General features: G+C 45.5%; 1 protein-coding gene across 1 annotated transcript in view; it reads left to right on the top strand.

Moving 5' to 3' along the window:
* Nucleotides 1-21272, top strand: part of LOC115589771 (insulin receptor substrate 1-B) — a 51193-nt gene extending 29921 nt beyond the window's left edge. The window contains exon 4 of the mRNA XM_030430918.1: nt 18006-21272. Coding sequence (XP_030286778.1) covers nt 18006-18013 — 8 coding nt within the window. The 3' untranslated portion in view covers nt 18014-21272. The remainder of the gene's footprint in view (nt 1-18005) is intronic.
* The last annotated feature ends 5134 nt before the right edge of the window (nt 21273-26406 follow it).

Below are 26406 nucleotides of genomic sequence, written 5' to 3'. Positions count from 1 at the left end.
ACACACCGCGCTGATTCGCTAGCACACTGCCAATCAGAGAATCCAATGGCTCAGACGTCCGACAGCCCACTTCCTCAGACTTCGCATGCTGAATCGGAGCCGACAACGTCTGCGCGGCTCCGAAAGCTTCCGACGCAGCTGAACACACCAAACATATTTGTTCCCGACCTCGTCCGAGTCTCCCCAAACGCTTCAGACGTCCAACGGTTGGGCCGGTGTGTTCGCTAACAGCTGTGTTAGCCTGAGCTTTGAGCTAAATGCTAATAGTGGCAATGTTAACAGGCTTGTGTTTATGAGGTATACTGTCAACCATATTCTGCTTAGTTGCTAACATTAGTGCTGCTAATTAGCATCGAGGACAAAGTTGTTTTTCCTAATTGCAAAATTAGCGAAATCAGTTAAATGACTAGAAATGCCATTAATTTGCAGGCCACTTACAACATTCTGGCATCTTTTCACCATTTTCAAACCTCATATTAACTAAGTAATTAGTCGAAATGGAAATAATGAACCAATAATGGAACTAATTGCTATTTACAGCTCTTCTTTGAGTTTTTTTCCACGTTACATTGACTTGAACTTCTTTTACTGTATGTACTGTATATGCATGTGTGTTGCCATCTATATGTACATACCTCTGAGTGTGAGTGTGTTATGTTGGCGGCCTGCCAGCGCCCTGTGTGAGCATGATCCTGGCTACAGAGCGCTTATTGTGCGCTGTGGTATGGGATGTATGCCGGGCTAGCCTTGGGTGCTGCCTAAAAGAACGAGCGGCCTCCCACCAACCCATCGGGGTTACTGAGGGCACAAGAGGAGGAGGAGTGTTTCCCTCCTTTCACACACACTCCTTCTTATTTGTTCACTTTTTTCTCCTCCTCCTTCCTCACACACTCTTCCAGGAAAACATTTGAGTTTCTCCTTTTGCTTTATTTGAGTTTTTTGTGTGTGTGTGTGTGTGCCGTTTTCGGCGTTCTTCTTGCTTCGTGTTTGTTTCCCAGCCTCTTTTTTTTTTTTTTTTTTCTCCCCTTCGTCTCCCCTAAATTCCCCCGGGTGATTGTCTAGATGTCAACACCGCTGCAGTGTTTCTCCCCATGTCTCCACCAAGATCTGTGTGTGTGTGTGTGTGTCTGACTGTGTATGTGTGTGTTTGGTTGGGTTCGGGGGCCATGGCATCGCTCAGCTGCTACTTCTCTAACTGGGTTTGTCTGTAAAGAGCTTAGCACCCGTGGGCGTTGGAGAGCACTAAGCTGATTAACGTCTACTAACGAGCCACTTCTCACATGGAGGCAGTGTATGTGTATGTGTGTGTGTGTGCGCGCGCTTCTGTCTGGCTATCATATTGTTTGTTTATGTGGCTGCATGCGGTCTCGGTACATATTTGTGTGTGTGCGTCGGAGAGTGTGTGTTGCACCTTGAATTGAGCTAAAAGCCGGACGGATCAGGTGGAGAAGGTTCGGACGATGAGAGGAGGCCAGAGTTGATCTCAGGGTCAGCTTGAAGTACTGACGGTGACAATGGGGTGAGAATCAGGTTCAAGACGCCCTGCAGAGGAGGTCAAGTTATTCTCAGAGGAGCTGTCACCAAATCCCTTTTTTTCCCAACTTGACCTTGATCTGACTAGACTGTTTGATGTGAGACCGGTTGAGCCAATTTGTGACTGGAGGACTGTTCTTGAGTCCCTCCTGCCCAAACCTCTTTGGAATATGATGACAAAGGAAGCAAAGAGAGGTGTTCACAGGCTGGCTTGTGATTTTATTCAAAAAAATGTCATCAATTGTCTGGGACAATTGACAGTAAATACACTCAGGTGATACTGGAGCTGTACCTCAATTTTTCTAGTTGCAGGTTTGTGCCAACTAAGGCTTCAAACCAACAGATACTTCTTAGGATCAACCATTTATTCGATAAAGAATAAAATGTCCAAAAAAAAAAGAAGTTTCCCAGAACCCAAAGTGGCAGTCGAAAACACACAGACTACTCATTTATTAGGGTTGTACCAAAATATCGATACTACGATATATCGCGATATTTCGTCTTGAGGTACGTTATCGATACACTGGCGTCAAATATCGATATTTGATCATATTTAAGTTGTGGTCAGTGTGTGTGTGTGTGTGTGTGTCTGTTAAGAAGAGCCACTGTGCAGTATACACTTTGTCTTACTTGGCTGTCATTCATGTGAGATTGTCAATATTTTGTAATTCCTGTGAAATGGATTTAGTGCAGTCAATACATTCTGTATTTCTTCAGTGACACAGATATCGTTATGTATCATGGATGAAATTTCTTGCAATATATCGATTATCGCAGAATCACTGTATCGTGATATTATAGTTATTGTTGGAAAAATATCGTGATAGTATCGTATCGCGAGGTACCTGGTGATACCCAGTCCTATCATTTATTGTCATAAATGACAAAATTAAGCAGTAAATCCTTAAGTTTAAGTAACTGTTTGACATTTTTGCTTGAGAAATGACTCAAAACAATTGATTGGTTTCCAAAATCTTTAAAAATCAGATTTTTATTTCGATTGACTTTTAAATTTATTGCTGTGGCTGTGGTGCAGACGCGCCAAATATTGTCATCGAACTGCTGCCATACTTTATTTTGCCATGTTCCATGATACTACAGCCTCTGAAGCTTCACTTTATCTTCTTAGTCATCAGCAGTTTCAGTCATTTTATTTCATTTCATCGTAATCGTTTATTTCAAGGATGAAAAAGTAACTGGACCAGAGTTGGCTAGCAGCTAATGTGCATCTGTTTCTGGGCAGATAGGCAAGAAACCACAAAACGGCAAACACAACATAACACAACACATGAAAGTTCATAATGTGTTGACTCACATAAAACAGCACAATGGTTGAATTTTGACTTTAATGTGCTGTTAATGAGCTGCAGGTGATTAAACTTGCGAGTGACAGTTGAAGTTTCAGCATGCAGAAATTGACTCTTCAGCTTCGTAAAACTTATTTAAGGACAGTGAAATGTGACCATAACCGACAGGACCTCGGAGCAAACCTATCAGAAATGAGACAGTTGTTCAGAATTACCGGTCATCGAGGGTGAAGATCAGAGAAGTCGAGGGGTTTTTGAGTTTATGACAACAATAACCTGAAATCAGCATGCATTTGGGAAAAAAAAGTATTAAGGTAAGAAGTGAAAAAGCAAGTTGTATTTTTCACTCGTAGCTTTGGCCAACTGATCCTGCAACACTGGACTCGGGGAACTTTCTGCTAAGTAGAAAGTAGTGTTTCAAATTAGAAACAAAAAATAAACCTGATCATGGGAACAGTGGGGCCATCTTTTAACTCTATACAGATTGCTCAACTCTGACTGCCTGGGGGTAAACTATAGGCTGAACACACACACGCGCACACACACACACACGCAGACGCAGACGCACCGACGCACCGTCTGCGTTTCAGTTACCTAATCCTCACACATCGACCAGGGTCCACGTTCTCTGCAGCTTTGTTCAATGTGATCGGGAAGCCAAATTGACACAGAGTCAAGAATTTCATTTCAGACAAACAACTACAGAACATTTTCCAGCCCAACACGTGGACAGAGTTTTTAGATTAACCCCCGACTGTTCCCCCTCACACACACACACACACACACACACTTCCTTGAGCCATCTGCACGCAAATATGAATAAAACTCACGCAGCTCCTCTCCAGAACACAGGCTAATATGCTCATATAAGATCTATATGGGGATTTAGAGAGAGAACAAACAGTCCCTGGACCCTCCTTATGTAACTCATCAGTGCTGATCGAATGAAGGAGCACTGATGTTTGCTCACCGCTGCCATTATTGGTCTGAGAATGGTCGTTAACCTTTAGAGTGCTGCCTCACCTCCACGTCACCTCGGCATCAGCGCCGTGAGCGGGCCTCAGTGGTCGAGCTAACAGCTTCCTGTGCTTCACAGGGTTTTCTTCCTCAAATTACCCCAAATTGCCACGGGGCACAGGATGTGTGTGCGTTGTCAGTTACGTGCAAGCACATGCAAGCACATTTCTGCCTGGAAATGGTTTTCTTGGGATTAAATTGAATTCTTGCCGAAGGGGACAAGTGTTAACCTTGTGGTGTAGAAGGATTAGCAAAATTTTATCAATAGTTTATTGACGGGAGATTAATTTTTTTGTTTGTTTGTTTGAGAGTATTTATGTATAATGGGCCGAAAAAGGTAATTCATCAGGAAATAATAAGAAAAACTTCTTAGGTTTTATAGGGATGTTTTAAGGCAGTACTTTTTATAGATTAAATAATGACCTAAAAATTGGCTAACTGACAAAATAATTGACTGTTCACTACTGATGAAAGTCTTAAATAATCCAAATTTGAGGAGATTTTTTGCAACAGCCGGTCTTAAAACAAGCTTCTCACTTCTTACGGTCTTCAGTGGCAGGTGAAATAAAAGCTTTCCTAAAGCAGAGGTTATCGGTGGTAGCCAGCTAACATAAGCTAACTCTAAACTCTAACCTAATTTATTTGATATCTCCTCAATCTCCAGTTTATTGAGGTGACTGATTTTAAAACAAGAACCCTGTAAAAGCACTTGATGGCCACATATTGTCCATAATATTGTGCTAAAATACAAGAGCTACAGCAGGATTGAGGCGTCCTTACCCTAAATAATAGCATCGTTGCTCCAACAGCGTGGATGTTCCAATCCTGAATAGGTTTTTTTTTTTTTCTAATGTAACCTTTAATCTCACAAATAGTTACCTAATGACATACCCCTTGCCTTTGGAGGCTATGCAAGTTAACTGCTAGCCAGGCATGCTAACGTTGGTAGCTAACTTTAAAGCAGACAATGACACAGCGTAGAGATTTTGACAAATTTTAGCTTAAAAAAAAAAATGTTGTAACAAATATGTCTATATCTTGTATGGCAGATCTATCTACTGAAGTTAGCATGCTTCATGCTAGCCCCAGGCCTGAAAACCCTGCAGTCCCAGCAGTCTGACAATGTAAAACACAGACACTCCCCTGGTAGACTAGCTAGCTGTGTGGCTAACCGAGCTAAGAGGCCAACAGTAGCTACAGCCAAGAGTGCATAAAGGGAATGCAGTTAGCAGTGTTCTGGTAAGACGCTGCCCCTGTTTGTTGGGAGTTTAAATTCAACAGGTGGCCAGCTCTTACATATTGCACCTCTAACACATTCCTTACACTTGGGCTTGTATTTTGGGTTTTTGTAAGGCAAACAGTTCAAACCTAATTATGGATGCAAAGGTATTAGACAGGTTTAGCATGTGCTCTATTGACAGTTACGATAAAGTAATAATTATTTTCCAGCTTTTTTAATCATTTTTCGACGATCATAATCTGAAATCTGTATCTCGCCAGAATCTTATCAGCTCCTTATCTAAGAGTTCAGTTAATCTTCCTTAATGACGACAGGAGAAACAGGAGCAATTAGATTAAATGGCCCGTGTGTCACTACATGCTGATTTCACCCTCCGAAACAAAAAGGAATTCATTCTAAAGTGAACCATTTGTTTCTTATACCGCGATTACTGTTGGATTGGAGAGAGCTGCAGTGAGTGCTGACAGCGGGGCTTAGCGCTGAACCCCGGTCAGATGATGATCATACGCTGTCAGGTGGCGCGACTGAACCTGTGCTGGCGGAGGGATGAGTTTGTAGCAGAACTGTACATCTCAGTTGAACACCAATAAGGGTGACATACGGAGCATGTGGACGTGTTGTTTCCGGTTTGCACTCCATTAACATCCATGCGTTGGCAAAGAAAATAAATCTCTGTTTGTATTCTGCAGCCGTGCCGAGTCATATTTGCCAGGATTTGTTTGTTCTCGCCACTCGAGCAACATGTGCCAAATTTAAGTGGTGTGGAAGAACCACACCCACCCAGCACAAAGAGGCTTATATTTTCTCACTCATGCATTTAAATTAGAATCATCAATGTGTTCGATACTCGTCTGTTCGCCCACAGTGCCTCAGCTTGATGTCTGTACGTTCCGTGTTGTGCTCATGAGTGCATCCTGCATCCTTAAATGTTTGTGTCCTCTTTTTAAAAAAAAATTTATGACGCTTCACGGAAACTCGATGTTCTGTTTCTGTTTCCATCGCCCAGGCGGGAGGAACATCTCCGGAATCTGCAATTAAACCCGACCGCTATACCTCTCCGCGGCCGTTAACACAATGTTCTTCTCCGCTGCGGGCGTCACTCCTCCTCACCAGGGCATTAAAAGCCTCCAAATCAGCAGAGGAGAGGAAATGAAATGTGCTGTCCCGTTTACTTATTAGTCATACGCGGTGGAGAACAAACAAGTCGAGAAACCACACGTGGAAGTGCACACGCTGTTTATGTTCCTGCTGAATTTCATTTGCCATTAATGAAATTGTTTGTATTCATGACCAGTAGTCATCCAGGGGAGCAGAACGAAACGTGGCACCAGTTTTCAATCCCACGTGTGTCCGCCTCCCCCCCCCCCCCCCCGGTGTAAACAACCGGTCGATTATGTTTGTAGGTGTTCGCCGCGTGTTGGCCATCGGCACGTGCGTCCGCCGGCACCCGTCCGAGCCGGGGTGATGACGGCGTGTTCCCTTAATGATGGTGGCGCTGAGGGCTTTACGGAGGCCAGCGGTATCTGAATATGAATCACCTCCCGTTCAAAAACAACACACACACAGATGGCAATTGTCCGTGCGTCATCGTGCTGCTCATTTACACAACGTCCTGACTTCATGTCCGAGGGGATTTTTTTTTGTTTACCTGATACACGTGTGTCGGAGAGAGAAAGCATAGTTACAGGCTCTCTCTCTTCTGTGAGTGTTCCTTGACCAGTCATGAGCTGTAGTAATGACCCAGGCCAGCTACCACACACACACATTCACACACACACACACACTCGCTCATTTTTCTCGCTTGCGGTGTGTTAACTCAAACATTACACTCACGAACCAGCGTGTCCTGTTATTGTGCCATCCGACACTCGCGCCCGCGTCGACGTTTAAGCGACTTTTAACTGCTGTTTTTCTTTTCCGTCGCTGTTTTTCTTGTTTCCCTTCCGTCATGTCCGACCGCACACACGCGCACAGACACACACAGACACACAGTGGTTTTGCATGTTTTAGCCGAATCGACTACAAATCACTCATAACTTAACATCCCACCGTTTAGCTTGGTTGGTAGAGCGGGCGTCCCACGTACAGAGGCTTTGTCCTCGCTGCAGAGGCCTCGGGTCACTCCCCCCCCCCCCCCCCCCTCATCCTGTTTCCTGCCATATCTATGTCTGTCCTGTAAATAAAGGCCACATTTCAAGCATTTGAAATGGAGGGAAAGCCATTAAAGACACTAGCGTTGTGAAATCCGTCGCTTTAAACATCCAGACTGAAGGAATTTCCGTACCAGGCTGCAATATGTTCGTACAGCAGTGTAGTTAAAACTGCATTACTACGCAGCGATGACGCACGTTTGTCCAGGATAAATGCGGAGTTGACATTCGGTGTGGATTATACAACTGAAGCGAGTTTAGAGAGAGTGTTTCATGCGATCTTCACACCATACGGAAGTAAACTGCTAGAACAATATCAGGAAAACAACAACAAAAAAAAAGCATGCCAGTAGTCGTCAAAAAATGTCAAGCCTACATAATCTGCAGTCAAAAACATGTTTTTCTGTTTGGCTCTGTGCTCCTGCGCGCTGGATCTGAAACGGGAAGCCTGTGAGGGTTACGCGGGGACTTTCAGGTTTAATTTTAGGGTGTTTGCATCCATATTGGTCGGCTGGTTTGTGTATTGGAGACGTAGCCCTGTCATTGTCCCGCTGCGCTGCTCGAAAATGGCATAAAGGCGGCGGTGACTCCTACTCTCACTGTTTACTCTCAGTCCTTTTTCAGCTATTTCTGAGGAGAATGTCTGGATCTCTGGTCTCGCTGGATGTAGAGTTTCTGCAGGCTGCTGCTTGTTTCATTGCAAGTCATTGTTGATACAAAAATGTTTGATAAGTGCAGATTTCTAAGGTTGAGGGTGTCCTCAGAGTACGCGTCTGCTGCAGCCATAACAATAGATGCGATTGTGCAAATACTTTGGAATTTCATTTCTGGGCCAAAAAAGGGAAGCTTCCACTTTCAATGTAGTAAATGCTGTGGACAGACGAGCGATAGAGCATCGAGAAATGGCTAAAAATGGAGATTGGGAGGAGAAGGACACTTTCACTAATTTTGCTTTCCTCCTGAGACGAGGAGAAGGTGAGAAGTGTCACTCGCCGAGCCTCCAGAAGGTTTGCAGATAAATATTTGCCGTGCGCGGCGGCCAAGACTGGCTGTCTACCCGCGGTTGGACACACTGACTTGTGCACAAACACACACACATGCAGGCAGTCGTCCACACTCACACTCACACGAAACTTCTGGTTATTCCCCGTAAGCTTCTGTGGTGTGTGTGTGTGTGTGTGTGTGTGTGTGTGTGTGTTTGCTCTGTTGCAGTATGAAAGGACTATTAATAATTACACAATTTATCTTCAGACTGGAGCAGGGGCCACAAGCTGGCACGTGGACACACACACACACACACACACACACACACACACACACACACACACACACACACACACACACACAAACTGTGGCATTAGTTTCTAAACACACAGATGATTTCCAAATGCAATCCAGATTCCACACTGTCAGCCCCCCCCGTCATTTTAATGATCCAAAGGTTCGTCGGTTGTTCTCCGGACCTCTGACTCTGCTAAGCACTCATCACACTGTACCTCACACAGGGCTAAACTCATTCTTTGAGCCTTCTTAGCATCAGGCTAAAGAAGCCTTTGCACTTTCACAATCCAAACTGGGCTAACACCGACTTAGGTGTCGGGCTCGCTGGCCAGAGTTTCCTGAAAAATCGCCTAGACACAGGGCTTAAGAGTAATGTGATTTAAAGGTGCACTATGTAAATTTGGGGTGGAAATTGGGGTGGATCTGCATTGGCTTCATTTCATACTTTTTTACTTTGTGTGTGGTGGACCCTGCCACCTTTCTAGCTTCTAACAGTGTTCTGGGGACCTTATTTTCCTCTGAGACCAGCTCGTTTATTCAGTTGTGGAAAAAATAAATATCTCTGAGTTTGCATGTTTTACCACATTGATATTCTAAACAGGGTTCGTAGGGGTGCTTGAAATCCTTGAAAGTGCTTGAATTTCAATGTTGCGTTTTCAAGGTCTGAAAAGTGCTTGGATTTTAGTTTAAGTGCTTGAAAGTGCTTGACATTATAACTCTGTGTCTTTCACAAAATTGGGATCAGACTGGATAATTAATTTCTGAAGTTTTTGCTATTATGAAACATAATTTTAGATGCTTACAGCATAATACAATGTACATAATTGTGATAAAAAGTGACGGAAAAAATCACGAGTATATATATTCCTGTAGATATGTATTTTACCCCAGCAATAAGGTGCTGGAAAATCTTGAAAATGACCCTTAAAAGTGCTTGAAAAGTGCTTGAATGTGATCTTGAAAAATGTGTACGAACCCTGTCCTAATGTTACACTTCTGAGTTAGTTCCTAAAAGTACACAGTGCCCCTTTAATAGCAGTGATCTGCCACCAACCATAAAATCAACTATAAAGGGAGTTAATTACACAATGTGAATATATTTTATGACTATATCTGCAAAATGACGACCATGTAAAGCATCAAAAATTGGGATAGCTGTAGTTATCTTTTTGTCTTGCTTGAACTGAAAGGTTACATTCCCGATTCTAACAAAAAGTCTGACAAGATTCCCGGCAGAAGTTGAATGCAAAACAAAAGGGGATCCTCCAAACTGTTATTTGTGTTTGGCCGCTCCGCCACAGCGCCGGGTGAAGCAAGACAGACAACAAATGTCTCAACAGCAGCTCCGTCGCTCAGCTGGCTCTCTTGAAGATGGTGCAACGGCGTCTTGTGTTTCATTTCGTTTTTCGTGCGTCCGCGCCAGAGAGCCGGAGTGAGCTGGCCACCGGCATTCTGGGAAAAGCCTTACTCAGAACTGAGGACCCCCACCTGCTTTATGCTATCACTCCATATATCACTCCACTCAAGATGCCTCCTCCGTGTGTGTGTGTGTGCGTGTGTGCGTGTGTGTGTGTGTTCAGGACTTCCACATTGGCAGAAAGTAGCCAAACTGGTGGAGCGACCCGACACACACAGAGAAATCGGTGGTCTGAGTCAGCAAACAATGAAAGTGTGTGCGAGCGAGAGAGAGAAAGAGACACAGCGGGTGAATGAGATAACATTCCCAAAAACCCTTCGGTCCCGTTGGCTTTAGCTCCGCGTGTCCCGTCCAGGGACAGGACGTCCCATGTCAGATTTCAGAACAGTAGCCAGTTTCTGTTACACAAGGACGGCCACATTTTAACCGCTGCCTTTACAACCGCTAAAAAAGTTTCTGCTCAAACGCGGTCCAACTCTGATACAAATGTCTTTTAAAGATGCTAGATCCAAACTGAAATTGTATTTTTTTTCCCCTCTTGTGCTGAGCCAACATGTAACGCGAGCTGTTTGCAGAGATGTACTGGATGGTTTATGTTTTTATTGCCGATGGAAAAGCGATCGCTCTCTTATCTCAGGTGCTTTGTTGTCCCTATAAACCTGATTGCGGTTGTAAATGACAGAGTTTCTATTTTGGGCTATTACGTGCATGGATCTGAAAAGCAAGGCTGCAGCTCAGGATTATTTTATTAAAAGAGGCTTGAGTCTCAAAAATGTCAGAAAATGGTGAAAAGAAGCCCATGAGTTTCCTCGAGCCTGAGCTGACGCCATCAAAAGTCTGTTGTTTTGTCGCAACCAACAGGCCCGGACGCCCCTCCCACGGTCTTGCAGGCCATTGGCTGATGGGAGGGTCGCCAAGCTTGTTAAGCTCCACCGTGCCGCGCATTCCCGCTCGGTCTCGGTTCCCTTCTGGTTCTCACGCTGAACTCTTCTGACCAAAAAAGTAAATACTTTGGGTCCTTGCTGACACTTCTGATATAAACACACATTTTTATTTGTGTTCACCTCAGTTTGTCAGTAAATGGCTCGTTTCCGGTAAAGTTCTCGCAGGGACCCATTCCCTGAGCCAGTTTGTGACGTCCAAAACCTCAAAGATTTTTTTTTTTTTTCATTTACGATTGATTTGAAACGGAGAAAAACAGCAGCTCCTCACATCGGAGAAACTGGAACCCCGTAAATATTTGATATTAATATTTACTGATAAATGACTTCATCCATCAGAGTGGTTTTCTCATAACTCACTGGTTAAAAAAAACAAACTGTTTTGGCCAAACCTGCAGACAGCATTGCTCTACTTGGTTTCACCCCACTACAAGATTTGGAGAATTTTCTAAAGCTTCCAGGTGCACACACACACACACGCATACACACACACCAGGGTTTCAGCTAACTATGCGAGCTTCTCTTTTATATTTTTTTAAAAACACCAAAAGTCCCTGTGCCGTTTACAAGCTGTCGACGGTCAGGTATGTGAGGGCCCACATGCCACCCCGGTGTCCTGACAGGATAACGAATGCAAACTGGACGTCCAGAATTTCGTCCAAGGATGGTCTAAAAATACTTGGATGTGAAAGCTGCACGTGGGCAGTGAATGTGGCTCTCCCACAAATGTGCTGGAGATTTTTTTTATTTTTTTATTTTTTCCCCCGCACTCAGCACTGCTGCTGCTGCTGCTGCTGCTGCTGCTCTGTCTGTCTCTTCCTGTCCCCACACATTCCTGCTCCTCTGTGTGCCGTAACACACCCACCCAGTCTCTCCCACTGTGTCGCTGCATAATGAAACCACCCTGCAGCCCTCTCGTCTAGCTTTCCACTCGAGTCGTTGCACAACCGCGGCGAAAAAGAAAAGGACGGCAAAAGAAAAAACGGGGGCCGCGATTGACACACTCTTTAATGAGTTAAAGCTTTTAATATGTCGTGTGAAAATTGCTTTTGGGTCTTTCTCACTCCCCGTCTCTTTCTGGAGATTTCATAACACCTTGTCGAAGTCTCTGGTGTGTATGCGTGTGTGTGTGTGTGTCTGTTTGCATGCAAGTCCTTTTTTTTTTCCCTTGCACCTGTACAGCCCCGCACATGCACACACACACACACACACACACACACACACACACACACACACCTGGATAACGACTTCTTCGCAGAAAGTGTGATTGACAGCAGCAGAGTTAAAGGCAGGAAAGTGTGTGTGTGTGTGTGTGTGTGTGTCTGTGTGTCTGTGTGTCTGTGTGTGACAGTGCAATAAAGACACACATTACTCGTCTGTCAACCCCACACTACCTGCCCTGCGTTGCAAGCCGCAAAGTGCAAATGTATGGAAATTTACAGCTAGACATAATGAGAAAAAAATGTGCTGCGTTCACTGTTCTCGTTACGCTCGGTGTTCAGACAAATTTCAAAAAAGCTTCCAGTCGGACGCTTCATTGGCTGTATTAAAGAATGCCGTCTAGTTATCACCTTCACGTCCTGTAAAAGACAACATTATGAAAGTGGTTTGTGTCCTGCACGTGTCAGTTCTATTACGGGGGGTAGTCGTCCGCGGATTTTTTTCCCGTTCATGCGTTCAGCCCGTGTCGATGATCGATGCTCACCCGCTTGTGTTTGTTCCAAACAAACTGCCGCTGGTGTTTCTGTGAACATAAAAGGCGTTCCCCGCGTCTCAGAGGGCTTTTTTCCCGGAGACACAGGTCTGATCCCGTGCCAGTTTAGGGCTGCAATTGTAGAAAATGTCCCGATCTGCACAGGTTTATTCTGTGTAGATCAGGGGGGGGGGCTTCCTGCAAAAAGTGTGACTCCGCCCGCCGCACTCGCTATTTAACTAGCATTGTTAGCTCATGAACAGAAAATTATATTAGACATTTCTTCTTCTTTTGCTAGAAACATCTGGAGGGCCCAATCCCACCCGGTGTAGACAGCAGAAAAACAGTAACATCCAATTTTTTTTGCAAATTTTGACTTTAAAGGTGACTTTCACGAGACCGTCGACACAACTCCCTTCTTTGTCATCGTTGACTGATCTGAAGATGACATCCTCCGCTTGCACAGGTTTATTCTGTGTAGATCAAGGGGGGGGGGGGGGCAGACACTTTCTTGAGGGGCCAAAACTGAAACTGAATGGTGGACCAGGTACCAGAAACAAACACCTGACTGTATTGTTAAAGTGTCAAAATGGTACGAGGATCCGGAGTTCCCTTAATTTGACCGGCTTCCTGCAAAAAGTGTGACTCCGCCCGCCGCACTCGCTATTTAACTAGCATTGTTAGCTCATGAACAGAAAATTATATTAGACATTTCTTCTTCTTTTGCTAGAAAACATCTGGAGGGCCCAATCCCACCCGGTGTAGACAGCAGAAAAACAGTAACATCCAATTTTTTTTGCAAATTTTGACTTTAAAGGTGACTTTCACGAGACCGTCGACACAACTCCCTTCTTTGTCATCGTTGACTGATCTGAAGATGACATCCTCCGCTTGTCAATGAATCACTTTGTCCATGAAATCTCTGAAAATAGAGGGGAAAAAAATGGCAGTGATATTTTCCACGGTCGAGGGTGACGCCTTCGTGTTTTTGGTTCTCAAACAGAAGATATTCGTAATTGCTCCCCTTAAGAAATTCACAAACAAACCTTTTTAACCCTGCAGTAGGCGTGTTTGCTTGCTTGGGCTACTGCCACTTTCTAATCTTGCGGTGACCGATGAGTGACGTTGTCCGCAGCCAATCCACCCAATAGAAACGCAGAAAGTGGTTGCAACCTCTATAGGGGATTGATATGGAAGTATTTAGGCACGTTGAGTGAAAATGGGACTATTTGGAACGCGCTGAGTGTTACGCCCGGACCTCAGAGAAGTGGATTCGGCCGCGTGGGTCGTTTTTACAAGTGTCCGCGAGTGTTTTGGTACTTTTGTTTCACCGTGAAACTGGGTCAGCGCGACCCACTGTGACCGCCTGCGAATCCAAACCGACTCCAGCTGCCGTGAAGAGGCGATTTTTTTTTTCAAACTCTTTGAACCGCCCCTGAATCCCGCAGGAGGCTCGCGTCTGATACTCATGGATAGATCCTGGGTGGGTGGGGGGGGGGTGTATCATTTCAACCTAAACCAACTGGCCAGATTCATGACAAATAAATTCTGTGAAATCAGACACATGCACTGTGGTCACGCTGCGAACATTATATCTTCGTAACTGGCAGACTTTCCGGCGTCGTCGGAAGAAATAAATGAGGTGACAGGGGAGCTGTCCTGCTGCCTCGCACTGCCAGTGTTCATTCCCTGTATCTGCCGCTGACGATGATCTGACGCTCATGTTTCGCTCATCTGCTTTGTAGGATAGATGGTTTTAATGGAATCAAGCATAATAACAGTGCTGGAGGATTTGCAAAGATTTGCTCAAGTCGCTGGCTCGGAAAGTCGGTGGATTGCGGAAAGACAGTTTGGATTGTTGCAATTGTTTCACCGAACGTAATTAGTTAATGACTTCCAGGAGAAAGTGTGTCGCTTCCCCTTGAGAGTGCGGGTCAAAGGTCAGAGCCAGAGGAATTCAGCGTCTCGCGCAGAGAGCTCTCCGCACGTCGGGCGCTTGATGCCATGGCGCTCGACATGAGTCCTGTGGTTGAAGAAGAAAACTTCTCATGTGATCTCTTTTTTTCTCTCTGTTTTTTGGAGCGAATGCAAAACCTCAGATTGACGCATTCCAAGAAAAAGGGACCGCCTCGGGGCTTGTAAAGGATGAGCTACAGCGATAAACACCCCGGGGGATTTCCACTCGTTTTCTCATGCATCTTCTCCCATGTGAAGCCTGTGAAGCCCGCCACTGCCGCTGACGCTTTCCTCCAGCTTCTGGCCTCATTTTTTCGCAAACCCAATAACTCAGACTAATACCTCCAGTGTGGCTCCCGAGCTGACGGAGTGACCGGTGGACTCGGTGACTCCGCACCACGTTGCTCAGACCAGCGCCGAAGCCTTGTGGGAGCCGGGGCGGCATGGAAATGACAGAGCGACACACTCGATTTACGACCAGAGAACAGGGTGGCTTTCAATTTTAGGCAGGCCTCGATTGAGACATCACACAGACCCAGACTCTCCTAATTACACACACACACACACACACACCCACACACACACACACACACACACACACACGAACACGAGGCTGCTAGAGAACAGTTATTGGCTAGACACGGGCGTGCGGAGGCAGAGAGCCTTGTCTAACCTCTTGATTTAAACAGTCTGGCAGAGAAAAAAAAAAGGTGGGGGGGGGGGGAAGAGAAGCACACCGCGGTCATTATCGCATCGATTTGCCCGCGGATGGAGAAACGATGCGAGGAAATGAATGAGATCGATGGAGAAGCCGCCAACGGAAGAGGGGGGGGGGCAATATTCGATAAGAATGGTAACATTTCCTGTGTGCTTTCATATGAGACTGCCAATGAGAGCGTCAGGACGAGGCTCTGGAGAGCTGTTTAGCATGTTTCAGAGTATAATTTCCCATGTCTGTGTTTTGGGAAAAGGTCATCATTAAGTGAATGTCATCCGCATAATTATAGTATCTCCCTTCGTGTGCCTTTTTTTTTCGCGTCTGTGTATGTGTGTGTCCACGGTAGATCACCAGTGCGCGTCCAGCCGGTCTCCTCCGGCCCCCCTTTGGGTCGGCTGCCTTGATTGTTTGTGTTGCTGTTTTTCCCCGGCCGCCTGAATGAGGGAGCTGCCCCGCTCCGCTCTAGGCCGCCATGGCTCTGGCCGGCTGGCGGGCACTGTCTGTGCTGAGGGGGGGGGGGGACTAAATATAGATCACTGCACCAAGAAGAAGACAAGCCGAGAGGGGGAGAGAGGGAAGAGGGAGCGGCGTAAATATAGAGTACCCTCGTGCAATTAGAGAGTCAAGCGCTGCTGGGAAATTTTAGGGAAAGAGACACAGGGAACTCTCTCTCAGCCTCTTCTCTTTTGTGAATTTGTTATTTTGGCTGACAGCCGCCTGAGTGCCTTTAGCGTGAGTCATCGCATCTGAGAGAAAGTAACCCAGTTTAAAGGGCACTTTCTTAATCTTTATAGTCATGATGCGGCTTTTATTGCGAACTCTAGAAGTCATTAAGACATCGCAGCTCACGTGACGACATGTCTTTTACAGGTGCGACAGAGCGGCTGCAGTAATCAAACCCCCCCAAAAAATGTCTTTATCTGAGAAGGAGCAATGAGATTTAGCCATAAATATCGGTAATAAAGCGGGTCACACTGGGTGGGTCTATAAAATCTGTGTCGGGGCTGATATCAGTTTTGAGGCATGTCAGACTTTGCACAGATCAACCGATGCGTTCTGCATAATTTCATCTTCGGGGCGTTTTGGTCGCAGCATTAGTCACATCGAGAGACTTACATTTTCATACGCAAGCTCACTTTGATCAAATGCAGGGATCAGACGGCACAATACTTGCGCCTGTGTCAGATTAGGGGATCACAGTCGTGAAGTCTTCCCCAAGGGGCATTGGCGGGCGGCTCACAGTGGTGATCGTGATGGAGGTGCCAACATCGCTTTGGCTTGTTCGCCGCCGTGTACAGGATGGCGCGCCATCGTCACCAAAAAAAGCATACGAACTCATCAAAAAAATGTTGGTGTTTCTGTCAGGACCTCGCCGGGACACTCCTTGCGGCATGAAACGAGCACATGTTGGCACCGGTATCAGGAAGCGGTCTGATCCTTGCAAAGATGAGTCATCTGGGACAAGTCTTGCATTTGAAAACCAAAGATTTCACGTTTCCCTCACAGCTGTGAACTTTCCCCGCGCAAAACAGTACAAATGATTTGGGCCTGAATGCTGGGTCAAACTGCTGATGCATGTTCCCTTTCTATGGCATTGCTAAGGCGTGAGGTCGAGGTCGAGGGGGATTCAGCCGTCGTTCAGCGATGCAGCAAGCACTCCGTTTAAAGGAGCAGTATGTCGTTTTGTAGAAGAAATTCAAACTCTGAATTACTGAATTATAATATTGGCAATATTAATGAGGTAATGATACAAACTCAGAAGTATTTATCTCTTCCATAAGCGAATAAGCAAGCTGTTCTCAGAGGAAAATAAGAAGACTGTTTGAAGCTAGAAAGGTGGCAGGGTCCGCCACATATAAACAAAGAAAAACGGTATGAAACTGTGTTGTCCAGTTTGTTTCTTCACTGTATTCAGCCATGAGAACAGAGAGAGTTTGGTTATTTACTTTGTTTAGGCAGAAAAAAAAAATCAGTCAATGAACATCTTTAAATTTTCCTCCCCAAAACTACATAGTGCACCTTTAAAAGTATTCAGATTTCACCTGGTTTCTCTCACCTGAGACGGCCCCAGATCACTCCTTTAGAAAAAAAAACAAAAAAAAACAGATGGCTGTTTGACACCATGTGACTCTCTCTCTGCTCTGGAGCAGAATTATCATTATGTCTGCATTCCTGCTAATCCTATCAACTGTCCAAACGAGGCCAGGAAAGACTCAGATGTCCCGGTTGGACTCGACCTTTACGATATAGATATATATATTTTTTACAGCTGTGACATTCTCCTGCTGACACACACCTTCATGCTCACATGTCTGATTTGATGTGAAGAGCAGAAATTGCCAGAGCACCTTGACATCTTTCATGAATCTGTCATACCTCATGTTGGCACACACACACACACACACACACACACACACACACACACTTGACTCCGTGCCTGCAGCGTTAGGTGTCCTCGCTTTCTCCTTCCCCCTGTTCCCTTTATCACTTTCTTCCCGTCTCTGAGTCTTTTTTTCTCGCTTGTTTGGCTGCATTGTTTATTCCCGTTGTTCGTTTCCAGGTCACTGTGTTCCCGGCACGATAAGCAGACACTGATATCAGACTTGAGATATTATAATTCACCTGATAAGCAAGAGACGGTGTATGCACATGTCATAATATTTATTTCTTCTTCATATCTGGGTTATTGTTTATTCTACATCTAACCAAGCCATTTCCCCTTTCTCCCTGTGTGTCTCTCTCTTCCTCCCAGAGTGCTGATGTCGGTGCGTCGTCCTCGGGGAAACAAATCTGGTACCACTCAAGAGCGCTTCGAAGCTCCGCCTGTTCCTCATGTGACGACCAATCGCATCGTGAGAGCGGCTAGATGGGACACGCCCCCTGAAGCACTTTGAGGGAGACTGATGGAAAACGTTTTTTTTTTTTTCTTTCCTTCGCTTTCATCTTGTTGGTTGCGGAAAACCAGCGGGGATGTGTGCCAAATGACACTCTCGAGAAAAAAAAAAAGCCATTTGCTGCTCTCATTCCTCGAGTGAAAGCCAATCAGAGAAGGGTACAAAAAAAATGGAGATCTGTGTTTCTTCTGTTTTGTTTTGTTTTTTCCAAGAGAAAAACTCTAATCATTAAGGGTAAAAATGGTGATTATTTTAGTGTATAAAAAAAATAAAAATAAATAGAATTATATATCAGCTCAAAAAGTGCCTCACTTTCAGATTGTAGCCATTTTACAAAGAACTTCGACTAACTGGAGCTATGGAATATTTTTTTTTTGCTTGATTTGATGTAGTCACAAAAAAAAAAGCAGCTGAAGATATAAATAAAGTGAGTAGCACTGGTGTGAGCTTTTGCTGCGTTCATGTCATGTGGGATATTCCGGCGTTTACAACTTGCAAGCAACAGTTTCGAGATGACAGAGGGTCAAAGACACTGTGTTTGTTCTACATAACTCTATAGCCACAAAAATTGGGTTAATTTATGAATGGCATGAATTATTTATGAATGAATTGGCAGACTTGTGGGACCTATTTGTATTTTGGATTACAGGCACTTCTGTGTCTTTAAGGGGCAGAAATGAGCAGAAATTCAAACTCGACATTTTAATATTTACAATATTAATGAGGTAATAATACAAACTCAGAAATATTTCAGTTTTCCGTAAGTTAATAAACAAGCTGTTCTCAGGGGGAAAAAAGGACCCCAGAACACTGTTTGAAGCTAGAAAGGTGGCAGGGTCTGCCACACATAAACAAAGTAAAACAGTGCGAAAAGCACCAAGACAGATATGAAAAGTTTAACTTTCATAAAATACGATAGGATGTAAACGTAAACAATATTTACAAGGCGGAAACTGGAAATCACGATAAATCCAATGTGACATGAACGCAGCACTTCCGCTAACATTGATAATGGTGATGGTCCTAGCTATGAGCTGGCCTTCCCGTCTACTGTGAGAAATATTAGTGTAGCTGCTGTTAGCATTCTGCTCATTGTAACTTGCGCTGCTTTTATCCGGTCAATCCTCTCTTCTCCTTTCTTTTCTCTCTTTCTTCCTCCTTTTTCAACAGAGCCATACACCTGAAGTATTAGCAAACACACAGGCTTGAAACAAAAGGCACATGTAGCAGGCGATATAGTAGCTAGCGTGTTAGCTAAAGCCAGCTCGGGCCAGATTAAGATATTAGCACGGTGCCAGGACGTAAATTCAACATCCTGCTGACTACAGCTCAGGGCCGAGACCCCTGATATAGAGCCAAGCAATCCCATTAGTGCTATTAGCTCCAGACACTTCTGTCCCACTTGATCCAGTCTCAGGATGCTAAATGACACGCGGTACACACATGAGAGGATAGAGACCCTATCAATAGCCATGCTAATGCTAGCTTTGTAGCGGTCAGCAAACTGCTTTTTAGCGCCACAAAAGTGGGGTCAGATATTTCACTTCTGTCAGTATGAAATAAGTCTGTTCTCAGTTATTTTTTCACTTTTAAGGTACCAAATGTTTTAATAAGAATAGGTTGACACTTTTTAAACTGGTCGTATTGAAAGTGCTTTGACTCTAAATCCTTCTTTAAGACTCTGTTTCTCCTTCCCTCCCTCCTGTCCGTCTTTCGCTTGGCTCTTACTTTAATCTCTGCTATGCATCAGCACTTAAGTGCCTGTCTGTCCTTTTTTATCTGTCTGTCTGTCCGTCTCTCTGACCCCGGCTAAGCAGCTAGCACTAATAGGGCTGTCCTAGCAGAATATATCAAGTCTATTTTTGTGTCTATTTTGTGTCTCTTTTGGCTGTACAGTTCTCATGAAATGACTTTTGTTCGCGTCTGTCCAGTGTGACAGCGATTCTCTCAGATGACTCTGTTCCGATCGGAGGAGTTTGTTTTTTTTTGGACTGTTTGCTCTTCGCCGGTAATGGAGGACTGAATTGTTTTCAGGGCAGTCTGTGCCAAACCACAACAACGAGAACATCAAAAAAAGACTCAAAAAGCTCCGACAGCACCTCAAGAAGCAACCTTCAGCTCTCGAGCCTGGACGTATTGCTCTGTTTTTGTTTTTCATAATGTAAACTCTTGTGTTCCCCCGTTGTTTTCTTCTTCTTTTATTTTTTTTTGTGCAGCGGGGGGAGAGAAAAACTGTGACATATCTCGCCTCGCAGTCTGCGTACGTGGAGATAAAGGTCATCGTGAAGACTTGCTTTAACCTTGAATCTGCCTCTGGCTTTGACCAGAGGATAAAAAAAAATGAAATGCACGAGGAGGAGGAAAGAAGGCCACCACGGGGGGCGGAAGAAAAACAACATAAACATCTGAATACTTGTGCATCTACATTGCTCCAAATTGTACTCATGTGTTCGTCTGTCTGCCTGCTTCGGGGGAGTTCATGAACTCTCTCCCTCTGGTCACATGACTGTCGGGCGGCCCGGAGCATAACAATGCAGCTTTATTATGAGCAGATTGGGATCTGTGGTTGGAATTGGCCTCTAATGGGGGGGTTTACTAATGCATAAGTGGGAATAAACAATTGGAGCTCAAAACCAAGTTCGGCACGTAAATCCGTGCTTTCCCGCAGACCTGCAGGCAAACACAAGACGATTAAAAAGTTTAGTTTTTTTTTTCTCATGTCTTTGGAGATGTTCTCGTATTGAAACTCAGCAGATTTCAGCAAAAAACACAAAACGCTTTTGAAGGTACTTGTAGTTTAGAGAGGAAAGAGAGAAAAAAAAAAAAGCGCACAAACAGACTTGCTTGCGATCCTGACAAGCAGAACGTTATCATCATATCAGTGGCTGCTGTACGACTCGGGTCGATTGCGATGTTTTAGCGAGTTTAGAGATGTTCAGAACGTGCGCAGGAAAGTGCTGCTGCTGCTGCTCGAGATTGTTTTTATCTCTTCTCTCCCGTTCCCCCGAGGGGTGGTACTGAATGGGAATATTGTGAGATTTTTGCCATTGATGTAGTTTTACTTCTGTTGTTTGAGGAAAAAAAAATTCTGACTAAAAGGAAAAAAAGAGTCAAAACAAGAAAAAGGACTTTGTGGTTTCTTTTGTCACGGCTAAGTTTCCTTTCGAGTGATTTAATCGGGGCGGTTGTTAAAAAGTGACGAGCTTAAAGGGGCACTCTGTAGAAACTCAAGAGTTCGAACATATATCAATCAAGTAATAACACAAACTTGGAAATAGTTTATTTTTTTCTGTAACTGAGTAAACAAGCTGTTCTCGGAGGAAAACGAGCTCTCCAGAACACTGTTTGGCGCTAGAGAAGGTGGCAGGGTCCGCCACATACGAACATAAGCAAAGTATGAAATTGTGTTGTCAAGTCCCTTTTGTTTATTCAGCCAGACAGCCAATCAAGATCTCTCTCTCTCTTCCAATTAAAATGTCTTCCCAAAAACTACAAAGTGCCCCTTTAAGTCTCAAAAACAACACTGGTCTAAGAGGAGGAGCAGAAGACTCTACCATTTACAGGCCGAGCACAGACGAGTGCGAACATCTGCATGAATGCCACAGACGCGGGCGGTCTCATGCCCCTCACACACACACACACACCCACACATACACACACACTTGTAAAGGCTGCGACCACAGCGCAGATGTCACACTGAAGTGTGGAAAAGAAAAGCAGCCCGATTGTTATCCGCAAAGCCTTTGTAGCTGCGTTAGTCACATTCACCACTCCCATTGATAGGATCGTTTGCCCTCAGAGCTGGCAGATCGCCACCCGAGTTTATCACTCGACTTACCGGTAATTTGACCAACGTGGTGTTTGCTGGGTAGGCTCAAAGACCTCCCCTCTCCATTAGATACCGCCGGCTCTCACTCGACGCTCTCTTTAATTAAATAAGCTTTTAAACAGGCTGATAAATCTCTGCTTCTTTCGCCTTATTGTTAACACAGGACGGGATCTGGTGTCATCCTCGTCCACAGATGGCCGAGTAACTCGACCCACCCCCGACTGAGGCACTGTAGGAATTAATAGAAATGAGAACACGCACTCTCACACACTCTCTCACACACACACACACACACACACAGAGTTCAAGCCTACACCTGCAGCTCCTCTCACTTCCCTCACTGAGTGAAATACTGTTTGGTAGCACCCGTATAAAAGCCTCCACGCCTGAAACCAACGCTCACGTCTCCGCGACTTTTGTTCACTTGCATCTCAAACAAAGTGAGTCTCGAGGGGATTTTTCGAAGCCCTATTTCAGATTTGTTTTTCCCCATCATGCACTTTGCACATGCAGACAACTTTCGGCATTGTTAGCAAGATTTCATTTCTCATACGCTGTCTCAAGAAATTTTAAGTTTTGTGATGCACCCTTTAAATCCACCACAGTTACAGTTACAAAGCGACAGTTCACCCAAAAATCCAAAACACATACTTTTCCTGTACGTTACCTTGTTTCAGTGTGAATTGCAGGAGTTTTCAGAGAGTTCTACCATCTCTCAAACGTAGTGGAACAAGAGGGCACTCAGCTCGTGGTGCCTAAAGCGCCCAAACAAAAATGACATTTGAAAAAGTCGATAGCATTGACATTTTCCAGAAATAATGACCCGCTTATACAAGATAATTCACAGACCTTGTGAGCAGTTTCATGCAGGAACTACTTTCTTTTTGTGCACAACAAGGTCTGTGGATTATCTTGAGTAACCGCTTTCTGATAAGGAGGGGACAGAGGAGAAGGGGTGGGGGTGGGGGGGCCGAGCGGACACAGCTGCCATCTGGTCGTTGTGGCGACAGGCGGCGACAATGGCAGCCTCGGACGTGGTGGCAGCATCTCTGGTAAAGACGAGAGAGTGAGGAGGGAGGGAGGAGGAGGAGGACGAGGAAGAGGAGGAGGGGGTGGTGGATGGGAGCCAAGGCAAGAGGACACTGAGTTCAGTCGCAGAGAGGTGCCCTGGATGGAGGCCAACAGGTGGACCTGTTGTGTCTGAGCGGCTGGTGTGTGTTCTGCGTGTGTGTGTGTGATACTGTATCTTCCAGCTCGGTGTAAACACACCTACATGCACCTATTTGCAGTCAAGTCAGAAACGGACTCAATAACCTCACTTGTTTACACACTGCAGGGTGGCAGCCTCATGCGAATTAATCCCACACCAAACCCTCAGCTCTGTGATAGCCGGGCAAACTCATCTGCTGATGAAGATCTTGTGATATGGAGGGAAGCTCCAGAGCTGCTACCAATGGACCGAGCTTTGAACCCTGACCAGTGGCGTGCACAGACTTTTTGAAGGGCAGGGGCGAAAAGAAGGGCACTTTAGCGCGCGTTTTGGCTCCCAAGAGGGCACTTTAGCGCATGTTTTGGCTCCCAAGAGGGAACTTTAGCGCGTGTTTTGGCTCCCAAGAGGGCAGTTTATCATGTTTTAACCAGCCAAGGGGGCAGTTTAGTGTGTTTTGCCAACCAAGAGGGCACTTTGGCACGCTTTTTTGGCTCCCAAGAGGGCACTTTAGCGCACATTTTGGCTCCCAGGAGGGCACTTTAGCGCGCGTTTGTCAACAATTGGGCCACGAGGGGGGGCGACTGCCCTTGTGCACATCACTGACCCTGACCTTTTGAGGGGAATAAGAGAGGACACATTGTTTCCTCCAAATGTTGCTGAAATCACATGTTGGATCGTTAAAAAAAAACTTTCAAATGAAAACAGATCTGAGCGAGAAAAATCACCCGTTCATCTGCTCAAAGAACTCTTGTTTGCAGTGCAGGTATATGCGTATCTCCCGGGATATCGTGCAGAAGGTGTTGGGACTCCCCACGTCACACTCATTAAATACGGCATGTTGTTGTGTGAAAGTAGACCTCGGAGACGCAGCGTTTTCCAAAACAACTAGCAGGTAGACGGGGACGGGAAGAGGCGACAGGAAGGAAAAAAAATGCAAAATGCCTGCACGTCGCTTGTCAAGCGTAATCGATGTCTCCAGAGAGTCCCGAATTGATTTTAAAAGACTTTATTCGCACCCTTTTTTAAGCTGAAACCTTCACTGTGGACTACGAAACGCCACCTGACTATTCGTCAGCATAGGTGGGAGTAAATAACGACTGAAATGCAACACTGATATGGAGGCAGATGTGCTGCAAGTGAAAGTTCTCTTTTTGACGCAGCCATCCTTGTAACTTTCAACTATTGCAAAGGAACGCCGGAGGCACATTGAAGTTTATGAGAAAAACACCCTGACCTCTGAAAGAAAAAGAAAAAGTCATATGACCCTAACCTTCCACATGTTTGACACGATCTTCTCCTTGAATCATTTTCGTCGTTGCTTTATTTTAAGCTTCAGACGGCTAAATATTATGAGACGTGTCAATGAACTGCGGCCTCGCAACGGGACGATAAAAGATGACCTGCAGAAACACTCTACCGAATTACACCATGTTTCATGAGACACAGTTGTTAAACAGTGTTGATTAACTATACAGACTCCATGCTAGATCATATTTATTTCTGTTACGTCTTTGAAAAGGGAGATACTTTACACGTCCAATGAAAACATGTCTCTGGTCCTCGCGTAAAGCACTGGTATAAATCTCCGGTCAGATGTATGACTTGGCCTCTCTGATAGCTCTGAGTGCTATATTTATGGCGTTTACACCATCGGTCGCGGAGGCCTCGCGGGGTATGTACAGTCCGTACTGCTACATGCTGGCAACAATACAGGAAGTCTTCCTGTCTTTATGACTTCCTCCATGGCGCAGGCCACAGGAAGCTCGCTGGATGTAGGACACGGAAATAGCTTTTGCTCCCATAGCAGATGTGGGGAATGTTAATGTCGCCGCTGTTCCGTGCTCCCAAATTGCTTCCTTCCCATCATTCAAGTGTATAGCAGAGGCTGGGAGTGAGCCTCAGAAACAGAGAGTGTACCCACAGTGATTGGGATGTGTAGGGCCTCTGGCATGTGGCCATAACAAACTGCATAAGCAGTGCTGCAGGTGTTTTCTTACTGTATGTCGACCGAGCCGATAAAGCCCTGGATTACAGTCTGTACATGCAAGCTGCTAATCCTCCCAACTTTTCCTATTCTCCCTCCTCCCCGGTCCTTCTATGTAGGCTTTAGGCCAAAGTTAAACACGGCAGACGCCATAAAAAGTTGGTTTCAGTCGGGTCCGCCACAGCCACAGCCACAGCCGACGCAACCGTTTTCTAATGTATTTCCAGCTCTCTTTTCCTCGCCGCCCCCTCTTTCACATAGTGTACTTAGCCAAACAAAAAGCCTTTCTCTGTCTCCCCCCCCCCACCCATCCCATCCCTCCCCTTCCTCCTCGCCCTCCATCAGCTAACGCTCAGCCTCTCTCTCTCTCTTCTCGCCTCATGAGCGAACGCTCCCCACGATTGTGGATTTGTCTCTATTACAAGCTGCGTGCGAAATTAGTTGTCACTCCGTGGCTGCTGAGAAAAAAAACTGGAGGTTGAAGCCGTAAGAAAAAAAAAAAGAAAAGTGCCACATGGAGGAGTGAATGAGGGGGAAATCGAGAAGGGGGAGGAGAAGAGGAGGGAGTTTGAAGGGGGCGCCTTGGGGGAGTGGTGAGGGTGAGGTGGTGGGGAGGAGGGGGACTGTGAGGCCTCTGTGCTTTATTTTCCTTGAAAGCTCCCTGAAAACCGCAGACACATGGTACAGAATTCCCCCTCACAGTGGGAGGAGGAGGAGGAGGAGGAGGAGGGCCGGCTTTGCAAGAGAACACCACACTGTCTGTGATAAACACACACACACACACACACATACACACACAAGGGGAATATTACAGGCGCGTACACACACTTGGAAGAGGAAGGGAGTGTGTGAACTAGACGTGCAAACACTCAGCCACACAAAAGGCAGCAGAGAAAGAAGGGGACTTGGAAGGAGCCGGCTGGCCAACGCCTCGACATGCCAGCCGGCTTGGAAAAAAACACCTCAGAAACACCATATCACCTAAATACCTCTCAGCTCTATGGGAAAGTGGACGGTCCCACTTTCCACGGGTATTGGTGTGGTGCCGGTGGTATGGGGGGTGAGGGTGTGTTAATCCAATGTACAATGTGTTTAACTTTGACTGACAGGTTCCCCTGAAACCCTCCCGGCCTCCCCCTCGCCGCGGGGCCCCTTTTGAGCTCGCAGATCGAGGATCAGCGCGGAGCCGGCATTTAGGTGACCGACTGGGAAAAAAGCAAAGGGGTCAGGTGGTGT

Source organism: Sparus aurata, chromosome 10, assembly GCF_900880675.1.
Source record: "Sparus aurata chromosome 10, fSpaAur1.1, whole genome shotgun sequence".
Classification (NCBI taxonomy): domain Eukaryota; kingdom Metazoa; phylum Chordata; class Actinopteri; order Spariformes; family Sparidae; genus Sparus; species Sparus aurata.
Note: the sequence above shows the minus strand (reverse complement) of the source record. Positions and strands in the feature narration are given on the sequence as shown.